At 53.9% G+C, this 19,285-nt stretch overlaps 7 protein-coding genes across 7 annotated transcripts; 3 read left to right on the forward strand and 4 right to left on the reverse strand.

Annotated features, from left to right (window-relative positions):
- Nucleotides 1-3,640: 3,640 nt before the first annotated feature.
- J3458_002833 (uncharacterized protein) lies at nucleotides 3,641-3,973 on the reverse strand (the record flags this gene model as incomplete). The annotated part of the gene is made up of 1 exon (XM_066117418.1): nucleotides 3,641-3,973. The coding sequence occupies one exon, from the start codon at nucleotides 3,971-3,973 to the stop codon at nucleotides 3,641-3,643; it is 333 nt and encodes a 110-aa protein (XP_065977203.1).
- A 3,151-nt stretch (nucleotides 3,974-7,124) lies between these two features.
- Nucleotides 7,125-7,502, forward strand: J3458_002834 (uncharacterized protein; the record flags this gene model as incomplete). The annotated part of the gene is made up of 1 exon (XM_066117419.1): nucleotides 7,125-7,502. The coding sequence occupies one exon, from the start codon at nucleotides 7,125-7,127 to the stop codon at nucleotides 7,500-7,502; it is 378 nt and encodes a 125-aa protein (XP_065977204.1).
- Nucleotides 7,503-9,385: 1,883 nt separating this feature from the next.
- On the reverse strand, nucleotides 9,386-10,270 carry GPP1_1 (DL-glycerol-3-phosphatase; the record flags this gene model as incomplete). Its single annotated transcript, XM_007814323.2, has 3 exons — nucleotides 9,386-9,873; nucleotides 9,946-10,055; nucleotides 10,152-10,270. 3 exons carry the CDS (start codon nucleotides 10,268-10,270, stop codon nucleotides 9,386-9,388), a joined length of 717 nt encoding a protein of 238 aa, XP_007812514.1.
- A 511-nt stretch (nucleotides 10,271-10,781) lies between these two features.
- J3458_002836 (uncharacterized protein) lies at nucleotides 10,782-12,245 on the forward strand. The gene is made up of 3 exons (XM_007814322.2): nucleotides 10,782-11,180; nucleotides 11,266-11,715; nucleotides 11,806-12,245. Exons 1-3 carry the CDS (start codon nucleotides 11,124-11,126, stop codon nucleotides 12,034-12,036), a joined length of 738 nt encoding a protein of 245 aa, XP_007812513.1. The 5' UTR covers nucleotides 10,782-11,123; the 3' UTR covers nucleotides 12,037-12,245.
- A 1,190-nt stretch (nucleotides 12,246-13,435) lies between these two features.
- KEL3_1 (Kelch repeat-containing protein 3) lies at nucleotides 13,436-15,770 on the reverse strand (the record flags this gene model as incomplete). Its single annotated transcript, XM_066117420.1, has 4 exons — nucleotides 13,436-13,711; nucleotides 13,792-14,016; nucleotides 14,071-15,576; nucleotides 15,723-15,770. 4 exons carry the CDS (start codon nucleotides 15,768-15,770, stop codon nucleotides 13,436-13,438), a joined length of 2,055 nt encoding a protein of 684 aa, XP_065977205.1.
- Nucleotides 15,771-16,532: 762 nt separating this feature from the next.
- Nucleotides 16,533-16,832, reverse strand: J3458_002838 (uncharacterized protein; the record flags this gene model as incomplete). Its single annotated transcript, XM_066117421.1, has 1 exon — nucleotides 16,533-16,832. One exon carries the CDS (start codon nucleotides 16,830-16,832, stop codon nucleotides 16,533-16,535), a length of 300 nt encoding a protein of 99 aa, XP_065977206.1.
- Nucleotides 16,833-17,475: 643 nt separating this feature from the next.
- J3458_002839 (uncharacterized protein) lies at nucleotides 17,476-19,125 on the forward strand (the record flags this gene model as incomplete). The annotated part of the gene is made up of 1 exon (XM_007814320.2): nucleotides 17,476-19,125. The coding sequence occupies one exon, from the start codon at nucleotides 17,476-17,478 to the stop codon at nucleotides 19,123-19,125; it is 1,650 nt and encodes a 549-aa protein (XP_007812511.2).
- Nucleotides 19,126-19,285: the final 160 nt, after the last annotated feature.

Raw genomic sequence — 19,285 nt, forward strand, 5'->3', positions numbered from 1 at the left:
AGCAGCTTTGGCAGATATGACCTGTGCCTCCTGCTGTTCCATCTTTCAACCTTTTGAGCTGACGGGTAAGCATGTGGATGCGACGAGCCGGCTGCTCCGTTGCTACACTTGTGCATCCATCAATGAAGGGCCAGGCGCGTCAATTGCTCGGGGCGCTCATCCATTTTACTCGGGGCGGCGGCGAACTGATGGCCGAATCTGAGCATGCAAATCCGCAAACGCTTGCGCCTGCGATACAAGTTTGTCTGTCCCCTTTGTCAGTCACGGCTCTTCCCGTCTCTTTCAGTCTGTACAAGTGGCCTGGCCCTCTGGGGTCTGGCTCATCTCCATAAGATATAATCGTATGTATGTACGTACTCCGTACACACATTCAAATGTGGTACGTCTAGAGAACGGGACCCATTTCTCTCTTTCCAGCTTGGTCGCTTTATGCAGCTCCCGTTGCCTTTCGTGTCTACCACACCTTACCCTCATTACCTACCTCACAGGCTTGAACTTGGCTCCATCATAGACACGGACCACGGGCTCCACGAGAGCTCCAGGCCGACGCAAGAGAAGGAGCACAGGCACCCAGCGAGAAAGAAGCCCGATTCCCTGCAGCTCGCGTGGTACTCCCTCTGCAGGATGCAGTTCCCACGGTGCAATACATAATACACTGCTCTTCTCCGTACCGTAGCTCCCACCCTCCGTACGTATATGTATATGTACTCCGTACACAAGACGAAAAGGTCCCGGCAGGCTAGTCTGGCTCAAACCCCCAGGGCTGGGCAAATTCCGCTTTCGGCGGGTGCTGCGCAACGAGAATGGCCTTCCATTGGCTCCTATCCCGTCCGCTCACACGCTTGGCTGCACGTCACAGCCGGGGTGGCTGCGTAGATTAAACAGATCATGGCCCCATATGGCGTCGTTGGTTTTAGGGCCGTTATACCACACGAGTTGCTGTTTCCCTGCTGGCTCGCCTCGCAAGGGGGGGGGCCTAGTTCACTCACCACAACCACCGTTCGTAGCCTCCGGGACCTTGCGGAGAGGTCTCTCTCCAGTTTAACCGTCGCGGTCGTAGTCGTTTAGGCGCGTAGGGTTCCTCCCTCTACTTAAATAGATTGAGTTTGTGGTGGAATTCCCCCATTTATTTAAAACGGGCGTCCTCTGTTTTTGGCAATCCTCCGCGACAATTAACGATCCTCCGTGGCGGGCCAGGGTGGTGGTCGTCCAAGAGACTTCGAGACTTCTCTGGGTGTTCTGGCTGATGTCAATCACTACTTTCTTTTTCCAGATTTATGCTCCGTATTGCCCGCAGCATTGGTTTCTCTACAGCTATTTCGAGTATGTCTTGCTTTTCTCCGGCTCGTTGATCGCTTCAGGCCCTAGCTATGCCTCTAGTTTTTGCTTTTTTGTTTTTCTGCCATGTGCGTACAGGGAGTAGGATCGGCTAGGCCGTTCCGGGATCAAATGCAACCCACCGTATGGCAGATTCCGACCGAACCCATTGCCCGACAGCCCTGCTACTTGCTAAGAAGAATGGTGCTTGGGTGGTCTGACCACAGCGTGACATGTTTCCGGGGAGAGCGCGGCTCGCTAACATTGGCATCGTAACTATGTACTTAATCATCTGGAGTGATTGGCAGTAATGAAACGCCGTAGTAGGCGCCATGCGAAAAGAGACGCTTTACACCCACTGCATAGTTACAAAGTTTTGCACGTCTTTTTTGGACGGTTTGGAAAGACGTCACAACAGCCCTGGCGGATAAGAGCTCCATGAGAGAGCCCTTGGGAGAGAAGTCATGGAAGGGCTGCGGGGGTCCAACTAGCTCGTTTACCTGGGTTATCAAGGTGAGGCAGCGCCGAGATAGATAATTGGCAAGATAGTAGTTGCAAGGCCAGAACTACACCAGCAGGAAGGCTTGGCCATGTGCTGTCGCTTTTCCATATCCAAATGGCTTCTCAGTTAGCATACCTAGGCTGTGCCACCAAAATCGTCATGCCTCGCGAAAGGCTAATCATGATGTATCGTGACCGAAAGGTCGGCGAGCTACCCTTGGCCTAGTTATCAGATCCTGCATAGGGAAAACTGATGGGTGATGGCTAGATGTCCACAGAGTACCGGCCTGGTCTGGATGTTGACAGGCTCTGATTTGTATAATCCCACATTGTGGTATGATGTTGTCGTTGGCGGACCCTCGGTGTGCAACACTGGCACCCGGACAACAAACGATTATCTCTGGCAGTTGGCGTTGGCACAGACAGTTGAACGCTTTGATTAGAAAACCAGGACAAACACTGGCAAAACTCCCCATGTCGCTTTCCGAAGCACGCGCGCCGCCTCAACAGCCTTTGTCTAGACAAGAAATTTCAAAGTTGCCAGGTTGCCCTTTGCAGCCACAAGGCGCCTCCAGCAACAACATCTGGTGTCCAGCGGTGGTGGTAGGGTGACTGGGGATCTGGCAGTCTGGATGACCGCTGGCTGGGTTGACAAGATCCAAGACATCCAAGACACTGGTTACCAGACACAGGAAAGCGATGGCGAGTGCATCCTCGAGAAGATTTTGGATGGGCGGGTGCAATTCGCCCGTGCCACAGCCAAATGAAGCCCAGCTTCGCTTACGGCTGCCTCTGATTCGCCAACATCATTCCTGCTCCCACAGTCAGCCCCAAGTCAGGTGTACTAGTAGGTATCCCCTCGAGGCAGCGAAGGCTCCAGTGAGGTATCTCTCTCCACAAGGCCCTGGAACCCCCCCGGCAGAACCCTGTAATCAAATTATCGATACTTTTATTTGGTAGGACTAAAGTAATAATAAAAGTACCGATTAGTCGAGACTACTTATTGGCCCTAATTCTCGAAAGATACATCGTTGGAGCCTGCGCTGCCTCTAGGAGATACAAAGTACCGAGGACGCAGGGACCACGCCCAAGTCCACGCAGCCCACGGCCCACGTAACCACTAACCAAACCTCAGAACCCCTTGTCCGTAGTCATCAGAATCTCACACTCTTTGCCTCGCCGCCCATCTGCCTCCCTCCATCGCACTGAAGTCGGAACACTGTCTAGCACCCAAGCCCCATGGCGTTCGAGTTAGCATGACTGGCGCCTTGTTTCCAACCCGGTGCAGCTCGCGGCCAAATTAACCCGGATAGAAGAAACGCAGAGAAGTGTCCCTGAGAGCGTCTGGTCTGAACTGTCGCCGGCAATCTAGGCCAGTATGGCTTCACAGCTGAAGCCACCATCACGATAACACAAGAACAGGTTCCGATGCTATTATTCGAATCAGGCTGAGCCCTTTCAACTGCCCTGTCACTCACTCTTCCGAATTCGGTACATATCGTATCCATTTGAAGCCCTGGGAAAGCCATTGGCGTAAGTGCTTCATGTCTAAAAGGCAGGAGAGCCAGGCTATGTTCCCCCGAACTACATACATTGTTCACTTGAGCGGAGTCGTGTGCCGCGCTGAATCAGCTCGACATTGAGGTTGACACCTAGCCAGCTGTCATTGTGTTGAGTTTTCAAACGAACTATGATGAGAAGTTGGCGACCGCGAATATGAGGAGCGTTAATTTCATCGCCCATGTTTCAGTCCCGTATTCCAGACGCAATACGGAGTAAGCATAGTCGAAATTGTGCAAATATGCCAAGATACAAGGAGGGATTATGAGTCCGCAATACGGGACTTTATGGCGCGTGCGACTTTAGCAGGAGATATCTCCCCCGGTAGCATGGCATAGAGCTTAAAGAAAGTAGACATGTCAACCCCCTCTTGGCAGCGAGTTCTTGTTAAGCCTATTGAGGCTATACCGGCGCCGATCAACCCAGCTGTCTGGTTCCCCGTTGGGTTGGGTTGGGCTGGGCTGGCAAGCTGGGCTCGCCGTCTGCAACCTGGCCTGTCCTTGGTCTCAGATTCGTCTCCGCGGATGTTGCCGACAGTTTGTACGACGCAATCGCAGTCAACGCTTGCCACGTGCCTGTATCCAGCATCGAGCATTAACCAACAGACCGGATGAGACTATGTGGGTGACCAATAGGCTGCTTATGCCGTGGCTTCAGGAGCCCAAATTTCCGCTAGAGAACAAATCTAGGGTGTATCATGACAATATTCAAGCATCCCGGACTGCATGGTATTGAGTCAACAACGTGGAGTCGCCGACATTATTGGAACTGGAAAGAAAAGTCCTCTCAATTCTGACATCTCGGTACGGGCCCCAAAGATGTTCGAACAAGAAGGGAACAAGAAGCAAACAAAATAAGGTCGGTAAAAAAACAGGTCGCATCGTCAGCCACACCAGAACTTGTCGCACAGGGCTGGCAATCCCCACCAGATCTCGACTTCAGGACAGCCTTGAAAGATATATCGGGTTAGCTTGAGCCTCACAGGACTGTTGAAAGCCTAGACCATTGCGAGAGCCTGCGAGAGCCTGCGAGCGGGCCAGACAGCCCACCAGACAGCCAACCGACAAGCCCAGTGATCCAGACCAGGTTGCATGTTGTGGCTGAAGGCGGAAAGTGGGGGATGTAGGCTTCGCAAAAGGGATTGATTAATTAGCACGCGCCGGTTTTTGTTAGAAATCAGTTTGGGGCAATCAGGGCTAGACTGACTGTCTGTCCCGGTTTCTTGGTACGTGGCTCATCACCATCGTGGACTGGACCGGGTACGCTTTGGCGCGTTCAAACAAAGGACCAAGTCGCTCGGAGGTTACGTATACGTATCAGCACATTGTGTCAACAAAGGCTCCTGCTTTGCTCTACAGGGCATATTCTCCATTCCTCTGGTCTACTAGCCATAAACGATCCATCAGAAGCGAGATCAACTCTCAATTGGGAAGAGGGCAATGAAGGAATAAAGATATGCAGAGGCACATATCTTGGCAGCGCTGTAGAAGCCAAGGCCCATTTCGTTTTGCTTTTTATTCCTTTTGCCTTTACTACGGAGTACAGTACACCCCATATATCGTGACGGTGGTTTCGCTGTGATAGCTTGACGACGCACCTATTATTTACCACGTCCTGAGCTTGGGAACACGCCTCTCCACAGTCACACAAAGCTTGGGCAGCTGGAGCAAAGGGGCCAACGGCGACACCAATTCACCACGCATGCGCCATTGAGACTTTTCGGTGTCCTAGCAGGTCAGATCGCAGTGCGATGGGATTTCCAACATTAAGAAATAGGAATGAAATATACTGGGAAGATAGGCTCGAGATGATAATCGGGGAGTAGGGAAATGAGATGGATTAAGCGGTACGTAATTTCGATGTTGGTACGGAGTAGTAGTACTACGTATCACCGGCGTTCAACCGCTAACGCTGGTATCAGGGTTGACGGATGAGCCAGGACATTATGCCGCTTTCACAAGAATGCCGGAAACCCTAAGGTGTTTGTTGGCTACAGGGTTCCTGCAATCCCTGGCGTGCCTGATTTGCCGTTAATTGTTGGGTAGGCATCCACAGGTTGCGGCAAAGTTGGCCAGCATGGAGGCACCAAATGCAGGAACCCCAGCACAATTGCATGACTCTTGCAAGAGTTCCTATATTCGCATAGCACGATTCGTGGGCAAAAGCAGTAGCCGGAAGATGCACACAATGTTGAGTAATCTGACACCGACAATGATTTACTACAACCAGACAAGGCGGGCAGGGCTTGGGCCTCTCAGGTTCGGTACACAATAGACGCTCCAAGGCGGACATGTCAAGGACAGGTGCCGATTTGCGGGCGTCCGCAAAGGCTTGTCCAAATCAAGCAAAAGCAGGCGCCGGGTAAGTTGGCAGATTAGCGGCTGGGTCTCGGAGGGGTTGGTCCCATCGCTTTGCGAGCCCTCCCAACCCTGATGCCACTCATCAAGTCGAGACGAAGTACGAGGTGTGGATGGCGACCACGAGCCATGATCACTGTGGGGATCAATTGAGGTTAGCAGTTGGTCATGAGCCAGACAGAGGGAAGGGGTCTCTCCATTGAACAGCGAGCAGAGTTGCCCATCCCGCGACGCGCGATCCGCGCGGACTCGACCTTGCTGCAGCCACAACGGAGAGCAAGCCTCCGCCTTCGGCTTGGGCCTCGAACTCGAATGATGGGGAGCCACAGAGATGGGCATCGAGCAATACCCATCAAAGGGGAAGGCAAATGTCAAAAGGCGACATGCCCAGAACGACTCCCCGGCTTGCCGACGGACGCCTCAGCAGACCAGGGCATATGTATGTACGTTCCCACTGCTGTAGCACAATCCCACCCGCACTCCTTCTCATGGATTCAGAGCACGCACCTGCACAGTTGCACACATTAACTCAGCCTTGGCAAAGAGGACCAGGGACGGGCATCTCGGGGGGTTGGCAGGCCCCGGCGGCCACGTGTGGGATGGAACTGCTAACAGTTGCTTGTGGAGAGCTCCATATGTCTCCGGGGATGTCTCGATGATCATGCCAAGCTGTCTACCAGAAGCTCACACGACCTGTCTTTGGAAATTGGCGTCTTTGACAAACGTCGATGATGCCAGCATCAGCCCACTTATACCGACACATCCTTCCGCAACAATAGGACAGCGTTGTATACCCCCCGGTCATCTGCCAGCCCCGAAGGCTGAGATGAGGCTGAATTGCCTGCAGCACGGCATTTGTCAAGCTCTGGTCTCTCGCTTGTTCTGGCGAATAATCCATGAAGAGGATATAATTAAATTTAAGACATGGTCATTAAAAGTATCATAAGTAATGATGATGACGCGATGCTCAACATAGCAGGTGCCTGGGACTCCCCCTTGGAAGCGGCTGCGCCGCTGGGGCCAATGAAGCGTTGCGGGCTCGGGACTTGGACCTTGGAAGCTTGGCTTAGACGGCCAACCAACACCTGGAGACTCTCCAAGCTTGTCACTTATCATGTTTCTCAGGTGGAAACTGGCAGGAAGTTGCAAGCGTGTACGGAGTATGACATGTCTGTATGCTTGTACCAGCCGCCGAACGAGGGGAGCCGAAGACAGGGGAACGAGTTGTGTGCGGTGGAGCTACACGAGCTACACGAGGACACACCCGACAAAAATCGGCTACATTGGGCAGTTACAACACAGCTTCCAGCTTGTCCTTCGTTCACGATCCGCAGCAAGCATCATTGTGTCAGCTCGAGATGTAGGTGGCAAGACTCAGAGCTGAAGTGAATGCGTGGATGCAAGCAAGATGATTCATCTCGCCATCATTCAAGCACGCACCTGCGTCATGACGATGTACGATTGTACGCGGCAGTCGAACACAATCGCGCGGAGTCGACTAGTTGTTCAAAGACCAAAAAAGGAACAAAAGGGGGTACGGAGGGGGAAGGGACAAAAAAATATATGGTGAGGATGGATACCACGGACCAAGAGGCGGGTTGGATTTCGCACACTTGGGGAGCTTTGAACGCTGTTGCACCCATTGCCAAAGGACATGTTTTGTCCGAAAATGGCGACGTGCAGGTTCAGCAGGTCATCGCAGAGGAAACCTTCAGAAGGTTGGGCGTGGTTGTATCCCCAGCATCAAGGCTCTCGGCATTGAAGTAGCGTCATTGTGGCGGCCAGTGGAGACCTGAGCATAAGCCGTATCATCTTCCTTCTGCTATTCTCCCCATCGTTGTGCGTTTTCAGGTCATGTACGGAGTATGTAAGTCGCAAATTTGGGGGCTCAAGGATTCTCATGAGGTGGCCATGCTGTCTGCTACATACACTTGGACTCTTATGAACTGTGGCAGCTCCTCCGCGCATCGAGATGCCATTGGGAATAAAGTCGCGGGATCGGATTTGGAGTCACTACATGTCCATCCACACACATTATCACCGAGTACTGGATAGGTCATGTCGCCAAGTTCCTTAGGGTCGGCTCGGCTTTTGGCCACAGCTGTCAAGACAACTCCCTTCTGACTGTACAGTTGTAATACAGGAAACTGTGCTGTGTGACCAGCATAGGTTTTCGTTTTTTTTTTTTTTTCGCAAACAGGCGTTCCTGCAGGTGCGCAGCCATGGAGCAACGTCCTACAGCACACAGCACAATGCAATGCAGACATTCTGCTTCTGCCGGTGAGCTACGTTGGCTGCCAGTCGGGCTGCTTTCGCAGGCCAGCACGAAGCTCCGCGAGCTGTGGCGTCTTTTCTGTGAGGGCCGAGCGGCTCCGGTGAAGTCCCAAGGCCAGAATCCATCATGTTTCTGATAGAAAATGGGGTCATACAGTACCTCTTGGCTTACTGCAAAGTACTCCGAATTCGGCTGGCAGGCACACTGACACGATGAGCCCAAAGGTCATGATATAGTTGGCCACTGGCGAGATCATCAGACCTCTCCCCTCGTTCGAAGCACAGGGAGCGCAACCGGCGAAGTTGTACATGCAATAGGACCAGGTGATTACGCTCCAAGGATCCCTGGTAGCACTTGTCTCTTGTCGCCTGCATGGGCTGGGCACCAGGAGGAGGCGCGCCGAGCGCGTATATGGGACCGCAGTCGAGGGCAGTCGAAGGGCAGTCGAAGGGCAGTCGAAGGGCAGTCTAAGAACTACTGGCTCGGCAACCAAGGGGGCGGAACAACAGACCAAGTCTGATATCAGACGTAGGCCAAGGGGATTTGGCAACAGGGCAAGTGTTGTAGAGCACACGACCACTGCCATTATGCAATCAAGTTGAGGGCGCGTTGAGTCAACCCGATCGCCAGCTCTTCCTGTCGAAAACTGATTCAGAAGCGAAGCGAGATTTCGACGGCGCGTGACAGAAATGGCGGGAAAAAAGCAAATCCGCATCGACAACGTCGAATAAGGCTCAGACACAATACCATGCGTGACACAAATTCCAGTCACCACCAAGAAGCTTTTTTTTTCTTTTAACCCTGGAGATTAACGCGAGGCGAGGGCGAAAGGAGATTCACCTGGGAGGCTTACGCGACGTGACGTGAGAGTCAAGGAAGGGATGGATATCTAAGATGACGCCTCGTTGGTAGCGGCTGGGCTTGGACGATTGTATGACAGCATTGTGAGACTGCACCGCGGTTATCTGCATCCGAAGCGAACCGATCTGATTCAGAGGCAAGGGAGATAGATGGCTTGTGCCGGGTGGATTTTCGGCGAACGGTTCGCGGTTCTGAGTGAGACCTTTTGTGGACTTTGATCCATTTTGGAAGCTCTCTGACTGGTCCGACGCGTTGTTTGTTACGGCGCGGACTCAAGGTAAACCTGGTGCCGCGACAAAGGAATTGTTCTATGCAAATGCTACGGAATGCCGCGTTCCTGGCTAGTTGAAGTTTAATCCTCCTAGTATCCCCAGTCAAAAATGACCACTCCCTCGCCTCCCTCGAGGTGGATGCCTTCATCAAAGGCCCATTTCTATAGGCCCCCCCCCCCCCCCCCATGTACACACGCTCCTAATAGCTAGTGAGTTCAATCTCTATCCGGTCTTTACTCTTTTCATTGCACCAACGCATTCGAAATCTCAATCGTCACTTTCCCTCCTTGCCGTCCAACAACCCGGACCGACTCGAGGTCCTGAACCACCCAGTCCGGCTCCGCGGCAACCACCTGCTCGACAGTATGGCTCGTCACTAACCCAATGACTTTGCATCCGGCCGCCTTGCCAGCCTTGATGCCCGCCGGAGCATCCTCCAAGACGAGGACTTGCCCAGGCCGGTCCTGAAGGCCCAGCTTCTCCAGGCCCATACGGTAGCACGCAGGGTCTGGCTTGCCGTTCTGGACAGACTCGGCAGTGACGAGATGCTCTGGAATGGCAAGGTTTAGACGCTTCAGCCAGCCCGATACGAGGGGTTCCGTGCCAGAGGTGACGACAGCCCATGGCGCAGACTGGGCGATGAGTGCGTCCAGGAGGCTTCTTGCGCCCGGGATTTCGGACGCGAGGTCACCGTATAGAAGGGGCAGTTGTGCTTCTACCTCCCTCACGTCTGCGGGGTGTCAGTTTTTGCTTGATGCGCCGCGAGGCCATGATGAGAAGTGAAAAGGGGGGAGCTGCATACAATCCCAGGTGGCTTTATGCGGGGCGATAATCTTGAATATGTCAATGCTCCTCCGGCCATGGGACGTCTTGAGAATCTCTTCTGGATTAAGCCCGAGTTCCGTGCCGGTTCTACGCAAGGTTTAGTCTCACCGCTCCCGACCTGCCCCCGTCTCTCCGAGTACGGGCGAGTGAATAGGGGGACGTCAATTAGGAAGAGGAGCTTACTTGTGCCAATGCTTTACAATTGCATCCGTTGAGTCGATCAGGGTGCCATCCATGTCGAAGAGGAACCCGTCGAATGAAGCCTGCTGAGGCGGTTGGGTGTAGTTGTGTTGCGAGCCCATTGCTGATGCCGATGGTGCCGTGGCGGCAATCGAGACTGAATGTCCCGTCTAGCGAGATGCGGATGACGCTCGTAGTGAGTGTGCTATGACTGTATATAAGACCAATCTTTTTGCATCTGACGGTCCAACGCTTTCCTTTAAATATCACGTCGGAGGTCAGAGCGAGTCGCCGAGGCTCGACTTCACCGTATCGGACCATTGTGTGGGGAAAGGTCCGCCACGGCCGGAGTCTCCACTCGGAAGGTCCGCAGGTGAGGTTGGGTGGTGCGCGGGACTTCCGCTCGGGGTTAGACTCGGCCTGCTTCTGAGCTACCCTGTATTAGACGTGGGCGTTAATATAGGTACTTGGGAAACACGAAATGTGGGATTATTTTTTATTCGCTGCGCTAATGATGATATACGAGAGCTGGCCGTTTTCTTCTGGGCTCAGAGATTAGATCGATCCATGATTAATCTCCTGGTGGTGGGCGTGAGAGAAGAATTGCGTCTCGAAGTCGTACATTTGGGGCCCCGTGTACAACCAACCCCACGCGCTCCTCGGAGATGGCCCTCGGTCACGGCGACGAACCATTGACCCCTCAGCAAACCTCCCAAGTCGAGCCCAACGCTACCCCACGTTGATGCGCCAACTTGACCTGCTGTCCAAGATAGCTTCAACCCAGACCCATCAGATCCTGGAAGTTGGGGCTGGCCCGGGCGAAGAATTCAAACAGCGCCATTACCACCCAGCAGCTTCACACCGGGGGGCGAGCAAACGGTTGTTTCGACCTGCCTCCTCGCCCCGGGCATATATACGCCCCCCCCCCCCCCCCCCCAACGCCAGAAAGCCACCGTTTGATCCGACCTGGCGACGATGGGTTCACAAAGCAAAGACCAGAAGGAACTGACGGTGCTCGTCACCGGATTCGGCGTACGTAACAACCCCTTTGCCATCCCAAAACAGGCCTCTACACAGCATCTTGGTTGGCGGACGGGAGCTAACGCGCGCGTGGCAGCCCTTCCGGGAGCAATACCCCCTCAACCCGTCGTGGGAAATCGCCAAAGGCCTCCCGTCGCACCTCGCGCCGCTTCGAGCCAAGGACGCCGGCTCCCGAGACGCCCCCGAAACACCGCCCGTCCGCATCATCGTCCACCCCGAGCCGATTCGGGTCAACTACAAGGTGGTGCGGGATCTGGTGCCCTCCTTCTGGGACACCGCGTACCAGGGCCACGGCGTCGACGTGGCAATCCACGTTGGCATGGCCGGGCCCCGGCCCTTCTACCAGATCGAGCGCCGGGCTCACAGGAGGGGGTACAGGTCGCTCGACGTGGACGGTGAGCTGCCGGCGGACGGGCCCGAGGGAAGGCCCGACGACGAGGATTGGATCTGGCACGGCCTGCCGGACGAGATCCTGACCGACATTGACGTGGATGATGTCTACAAGCGGTGGCAGGCACATAGCCCGGTGCGTTTACGCGGTCCTTTTTTTTGGGGGGGGGGGGGGGAGTGTTTTGTTTCTTTGCATGTTTGGGAGGGGGGGCTAACAAGCTTGCAGAAGGACATGGACCTGCGCATCTCGGAGGACCCCGGCCGCTACCTCTGCGACTTCATCTACTACTCCTCCCTGGCGCACCTGTACAAGGAGAGGCGCCCGCGCAAGGTTGTGTTCCTGCACGTCCCGTCCGACGCGTCGGGCGCGTTCGTCACGCAGGGCCGCGAGCTGGCGGTCAACCTCATCAGGGCGCTGGTGGAGAGCGAGACGGCCGCCAAGGAGAAACCGCTCTGAGAGCCGCAGCGGAAACCGGTGCGGTGGGATAAGCCCCGAGTATTGGTCCATTCGGGGGGGGAACATTGACAAGTTGCGCGGCTTGCTGCCTTTTTTTTTTTTGTGTGTGTTTCAGGGCGCTGGTATTAAGCATGGCGGAATGGTGGGAAGGATTTCTTTAGCACAGACCTCTTTTAGTTTGAATATTGCTTCTGCTTTCAACACGCTGCGTGCTTCAACGCGATGCGTCTTTAATCCCCGAATCTCCACTGTGCCTTGTTTGCAACCGTGCAACTGCGGCAACCTCCCTCGGAGCCATGTACGGCCGCCGGCTCTCCTCCTGCCCAATGCCGTCAAACGGCGAAGAGTGGGGCCCACTAATCGGCGACCCCCCGGCCCGTGGAAGCCACATCGGCGAAGAAGAGAAAAAAAAAAAAAACCCAACCCGAGCCGGCCCTCCCGACGGCCGCCCGCGCATAAAATAACCAACCCCAACCTCTCCATTTCTGTCCCCACCATCCCTACCACGTGCAAAGCTCAAAACAACTTCCCGCCACTGGACATTCAATATACACCATGTGCCGAAAAGCTACCTGCGATACATGCAGTAAGTGTCGTCGTTGCTGACGGGGCTTCTTTCCACTGTGCTGACGGGAGGTCCTCTTTAGAAAAGACCACCTGGTGGGGGTGCGGGAACCACGTGCCCGCGGTGATGGACGGCGTCCCCGCCGGGGAGAGGTGTACGTGTGAGCCTACGGTTGAGAGGGACGGCAAGGAGTACCCGCCGATGGCGAGGCGGGCTTCGTGACTGGTGAGGGGGATGGCGGCGGCCTGGTTGTGGACGAGGGGGAAGAGGCCGGCGTGGTCGGCGGAGGGGGTTGTGGAGGAGGATTTGGGCTGATTTCGTGGTCGGCGAGGGAGTTGAGGGGTGTTGTTGCGGGTGGTTGAGGAGCTTTCTTTTGGGGGGAGTGCCGGGGGCTGGTGTTTTGTAAGATCGGGAGCATGGCCTTGGTGACGCTTGATGGACTTGTGGATGTTGGTTGGTTGGTCGTGGTTTTGGGAGTCGGCTTGTGCGCGCCGACAGATGCTGGGAGAATGAAGCGGCCTAGTGTCGTGTATGAGGGAGAATGGAATATCCTTGTATAATGCAACTGTCGTCATCGGTGCATCAAGGTGAATGCTTGGCATGGGATACGTGCGAAACTTTGGTTACACGGCGGTTGGATAGACAACCACCCTGATTCTGTGCCAGACTTGTAACAACCTGCTCTGGAAAACACGTAATCAAGGACGCATTCACAACCTGGATGCGCATATTCTCATTGACGGATAAGTATATGGTATTGGACACTGCGGCGGTTCCAAATGAAACGCAAGCTCTACCGGTAGAGTTGCTTGAATCATAACCACATGGTCCATGTCATCTCCTCCTGGCACCACCAGCGCCGCCGGTATCCCCCCTCTCCGCCAAGCTGACAACCTCCTGGATGCCCGCAGCCTCCTGCTCCTCCTCCAGGGCGGTAATTTCCTCCCTGCAATCCCACCACTTCTCCTCGCTGAGCTCAAACGCCTTGGCCTTGATCTCCTTTATGGTTAGCGTCTCGGGCTGAATATTCTTCCAGCGGAGACTGGTCATGAGGATTTCCTGCCACTCGGCGGTTGTGCGTACAAAGAAGTCGCGACGAGACTCAAATGGCTGCCATGCCTGGTCAGTAATACTGTGTCTAGATCGGGATCGGCGCAGGGGAACAATAATGAAATGCATGTGGAGCTTACTCTAGGGTGAGGTAGACCATCGTCCACGGATGTTGCGGTTGTTTCCGTATCGTCTTCTTCGAACGGAATAGATGTTGTTTCGGAGGCGGTATCCGACACGACATCTTGCTTTTTGCGCCTGCTGGGAGTATACAGCTGTTCAGGCTCGTCATCCTCGTCCTCATCCTCGTCCTCTTCTTCTTCTTCGTCTTCCTCATCACCGTCGTCGTCCTCATCCTCAGATTCCTGCCCAGGGTCAGCAAATACATCAACTGACAATACCGCACGGTGACAACTCACAATCCAATCCGCTACCGGGCGGCTGAAAATCTCTTTGCATCCATCCAGTTTGCTCAAATCAATGGCATATAAATCATCAAACGTGAATTCGCGATCGCCCTTTTCGAATGTCCCGCCGTATATATAGAGAACGTCATCCTGCACAGCCATCTGCGCATTGAACCTAACATGGGGCGGCTCCATTGTAACCGGCATCTCTCTGGCTGGCTTCTCGTCCTCGTCTGGCTCCTCTTCCTTCTTGTCAATCTCGATTCCGTCAACGTCATCTAGTGAAGCACCCGTCTCGAGGGCAGCCAGCCGCTTCAGCAGCTCCTCTTCATTGGCCTGTGCGCGGCCACGACGGCCTACACGTGGCTGTTCGGGAGCAGCTCTCTTTTGCTGACGGGGTTTGCGGAGGCCCAGAGGCATGAACCTGTTCCGTTCAATGTTCCAGGCAAAAAGCTGGTTGAAGAACTCGCTATCCATGCCCTCTTCACTAGCTTCAACGTCGTGCACCCCGCCGAATAGGATGCCTCGTCCCTTGTGGAAAGTCATGGTGGCTCCCGCGCGAGACGGGTTGGGAGGGTTGGCCGGCTTCTTTCTTCGTTCCCACCGCACAGTTGGAGGCGTGTTGGAGTTGGCATCAGCGGGAGGCAGCGCCATTCTCAAGAAGAAGCAGTCGTCGTGGACTTTGGGGATCAAGACATTCTTTTGTCCCTGGCTTTGAGATTTCCCCGCCTTCTTCTTCAGATTCACCGTCGCCTTTACACGCGAGTAACCACCGTAGAGCACGGCGCCGGAATCGCACGGCAGCAAAGAAAATGAAGATCGAGCATCCGGCTTGAGTTGTGCCTGCGGCAGTGTGGGACAGTGCCACACAAAGTTGACCGTGTCGAAAATCCACAAGTCTGCCAAATACTTGGTCTGGTTGGACGTGTCCTGAAAGCCGCCAAACAAAATGATGTACTGCTTCCAGTACGTCATCCGGTGACCGCTCCGCGCGGGCGGACTCTTATCCTTGCCTTTGACCTCGATCTTGGTCCACTCCCTCGTGGCGGGCTCCAGCCTCCAAAAGTCGGAGTAATGGTGGAAAGTGCCCTGCTTAGGCGACGAGAACTCGCCGCCAAAGAGGTAGACGTGGTTGGGATTCGAGGCGCGAGTCCATGCATGTCCCGAGCGAGGCAACGGGGCATTCGGTGAGGTGACGCAGCGCCACTCATCCCGATGGATGTTGTAGATGTGCAGGTCATTGTAGAACTGTGCCAGAGACCCGTTGAAGTATTCACCCCCAAACAAGAGCAGGTTGTTGGCATCCGTGGGCGATGCCATCAGTGTGGAAGCGGCCCTTGGTCGAGGCGGGCCATCACACACAGTTTCTGTGATCTTGAGGAATTGCTCCTGCTGGCGACGGTACTCTTCCAGGACAGCGTCAAGATCGACATCTTCGGCGTCACTGCCCTCAATCTTGGCAGCTTTGGTCTTGGCCTTTTTCTCTCCTTTGCTGGCTTGTTTGGCTGCCTTTTCAGCCTACGCATGTATGTAGGTGGTTAGTAAAATGGCATGAAAAAAAAAAAAAAAAACTTTTTTTTGTGCATTTCACGACCCTTCATGAGGGGCATGGAGGGGAGAGGGCAAGGACGGGCAAGGACGGGCAAAGACGCGGGGCATGGTACCTTTTTGGCTTTTTTGGCGTCTGAATTCTTTTTTTTATCCTTCGCCATGAGGAAGGATTACGCAGCGCTTCAAAGGCGTCGCCTCGGGTATCACTGGATGGTGGTGAGCAGCATTCAACTTTTGAACCCGCTGCATTGCATGGCATGGGTCGACGTTGATGTGGATTGTGGTTCCTGGCTCAACTGCATCTTTTCGCACGGCGCACCTACGCCTTCGGTACGGGTCAGTAAGTCAGGTACCTCTGGTAGTAGCTACCCCTCTGTAGTACTTCAATGTTGTGGTGGTACCCAGAGGTACTCACACCACAGCCCTACCAAGACATCGTTTTATTAATTCATCATTTTCGGCATCCCAAGTGTATACTATACCAAGGATTGTTTGGATATTCTTATCGTAATTTCGGCACGATTTGCCCTTTTGAATTACCTCACCTCGCCCAGTCGGCTTCCTACTACCTAAGTACCTGGCAGTTAGTTGCATTGCATCATCTCTCCAGGTCCCACCTAACGAGGTGAGGGGCCGCCCATCGCCGGTCTTGGCGGCGCAATACCTTGAACCGTCCTCTCCTTCGGAAAATAAGCAGACCTAATCCTTCGAGACAGAAGACGAGTGTAAGAGAAAAGTAGGTAGCATCGTTGAGAAAGTGAAGAAATTGAATCATGGCCGTTCTAAGAAGACCTCTTTGATCGGCTATTCTGAAATACATAGTCTTCGCTGTCATGGCCGTCATCACCACCAGATGGAATACCCCAAGTTTGGGCTTCCACATTCCCTTCTAGAAACACCTCACCCCAGCCATCACAGACAGCCTACAATCCTTTGACATGCTTTTTCCAGCGAGAACCGGCATCCATGTTGTCTCCAGACTCGGTGGCCAAGGACGCAGAATGGCGCTTCCTCTCTGGTGCCTGCCACAGAATAGATGCTATACCCATGTCTCTCTGTGACGCAAACCGAAACACACATGTACATACTATGGACATAGATCGTCCTTGGCTGATACTAGATACACCGTGCCAACACCAGGACAGTGCGTGCATCGAGGCGGCTTCTGGAAGGAGACGTGACGGCCGTGGGAGCTGCAACCATAAAATGGTCGGCAAGAACATGATCGTCAACCCGCAGGCCGCATACCGTTGGTACGCACCGGTAAAAACTGTCTGCTCTGGCTACGTGGGATACCGATTCTCTGACCGCATAGCCCTGAGGCGCTGGATGACGACAATCTGGGGGCAACGTAGCTATGAGAAAGCCCGAGGCCTTGCAGAATGAGCTGAGATACGCCCCGGAGGACAGACGCTTGAGCCAAATTTTGCACCTATATGATGAACGCACCGCCTTAGCTGAGCCGATTATGAAGCCGGACGAGTGAGGGATGAACAGCGAAGTCACGCTGCTAAGGTGTCGAGCCAAAATTGAGCCATGTAATATGCATCGCCATGAGTCGACAGATGACATGGGCCATGTACATGCACCCTTGAGCTAAGATGCGGGACCTTTTTTTTTGGTTTGGAGATGCTGCGCTCGGGCTATTATGCAGCCCATTGAACTTGCAAGGTTCGCCTGTCCAGCACGGCTCGCAACAGAACTTGTGGCGCCGTCCGTTATCATTGGGAACTTCTGTTAGTATGAGTTGAACCTGGATGCACTTTGTAGACACCTTCCCAAAGCATATAAGTCGAGCAGCGTCCCGCCTCAGATGCCGTTGGATGTTGAAGTGCGCAACAGTCGGGCGCTGCAGCTCCTCAGAAAATGATCTTCTCGACCGTTTTCAAGCTAAGCTTGGGCGCGTGCTCATTGCTTCCTTCCCTTGGGGTTGTCTCGGCTACCGTCAGACGGGATGACTTCCCGTCACTCCTCGACGCAACTCTAGATGAGCTTCGCCATGGTTTGGACGCGGGCCTCTTCACCAGTGTTGACCTTACAAAGGCCTACATAGCCAGAATCAATGAAGTCGCTGGTGAATTGCACGCCGTCAACGAGATTAACCCTGATGCATTGTCCATCGCCGCCCGCATGGACGCGGCGCGCAAGAACAAGACGGCTTGCAGCCGTGGACCTCTTTACGGCATCCCCGTTCTTATCAAGGACAACATCGCTACCCTGGATAAGATGAACAACACGGCCGGGTCGTTTGCTCTTGTTGGCGCGCGGCCAAAGGAAGATAGCACGATAGCCGCCAAGCTCCGGAAGGCGGGAGTGATTATTCTCGGCAAAGCAAACTTGTCGCAGTGGGCCAACTATCGAAGTGCAAGAACAAGCAATGGGTGGTCTGCGTATGGAGGCCAGACAAAGGGTGCTTATTTTCGCGACCAGGATCCCTCGGGGTCTTCGTCTGGAAGTGGTGTTTCATCGTCCATTGGGTTGGCCTGGGCGGCGCTAGGAACGGAGACAGATGGTTCCATTATTTCGCCTTCCAATGTTAATAACGTTGTGGGCATTAAGCCCTCTGTCGGCCTTACCTCTAGGTACCTGGTTGTTCCCATCTCCGAGCATCAAGACACTGTTGGGCCCATGGCCAGGACAGTCAAGGACGCCGCGTACCTCCTTTCTGCCATTGCTGGCGCAGACAAAAATGACAACTACACATCGTCTATCCCCTTCAAAGAAAGGCTGCCTGATTATGTTGCAGCTTGTAAGGATGACGGCTTGAGAGGCAAGAGGATTGGCGTACCTCGCAGTTGGTTGCCGCCGCGACAATTTACCTCTCCTCTCTTGCAGGCATTTGAAAATGCGCTGGAAGTCCTTCGGTCCGAAGGTGCCACCGTTGTTGACGACATCGAAACTCCTGGCCATGAAAGAATCGGAGAATTCACTGACCCTATTCTGGGCGCTGACATGCTCACAGATGTTGCTTCACACTACTTCAACCATCTTAAGACCAATCCTCGTAATATCACCACTTTGAAGCAGCTGCAAGAGTTCACACAAAAGTTTCCCAAGGAAGAATGGCCCGCCAGAGATACGCAACTCTGGCAAGACGCCATTGACAGAGGATTCGATAACACATCCCCCCGGTTCTGGAGTATGTACACGGAGCAGTTGAACTTTGCTGGACCACAAGGAATCCTCGGTGCTCTAAAGAACAATTCACTGGATGCCCTTGTTGTTCCCAGTGACATGATGAGCTCCCTCCCAGCCGTTGTCGGCAGTCCCGTCATTACCGTGCCACTAGGGAGACAGCCAGACTGGTGGCCTGAGGGCAAAAATGAATTTGGAAATCTCAATGCCGTTGGGCCAAATTTGCCATTTGGTCTAGCCTTTGCTGGAGATCTGTTCAGTGAGGAGAAGTTGATTGAGATTGCGTATGCGTTTGAGCAAAAGACCAAGGCTCGGGGCACTGTTCAGCCTCTTGTGAAACCAAAGACTGAACTGCGCGATCTGGTTGGGAAAAGGGGTTAATCCTGGCGCACTAAATAAGGGGATTGGTGTATATGTTACTTTCCAGAGCGAGTGCACTTGGCAGGAAAATACGGGCCCTCCACGTATTTGTCACTATACCTGAATGAACAATCATCGAATGTTAACACTATCCCCTGACATGTTAATGATGTTTACAACT

Source organism: Metarhizium acridum (assembly GCF_019434415.1).
Source record: "Metarhizium acridum strain ARSEF 324 chromosome Unknown scaffold_13, whole genome shotgun sequence".
Classification (NCBI taxonomy): Eukaryota; Fungi; Ascomycota; class Sordariomycetes; order Hypocreales; family Clavicipitaceae; genus Metarhizium; species Metarhizium acridum.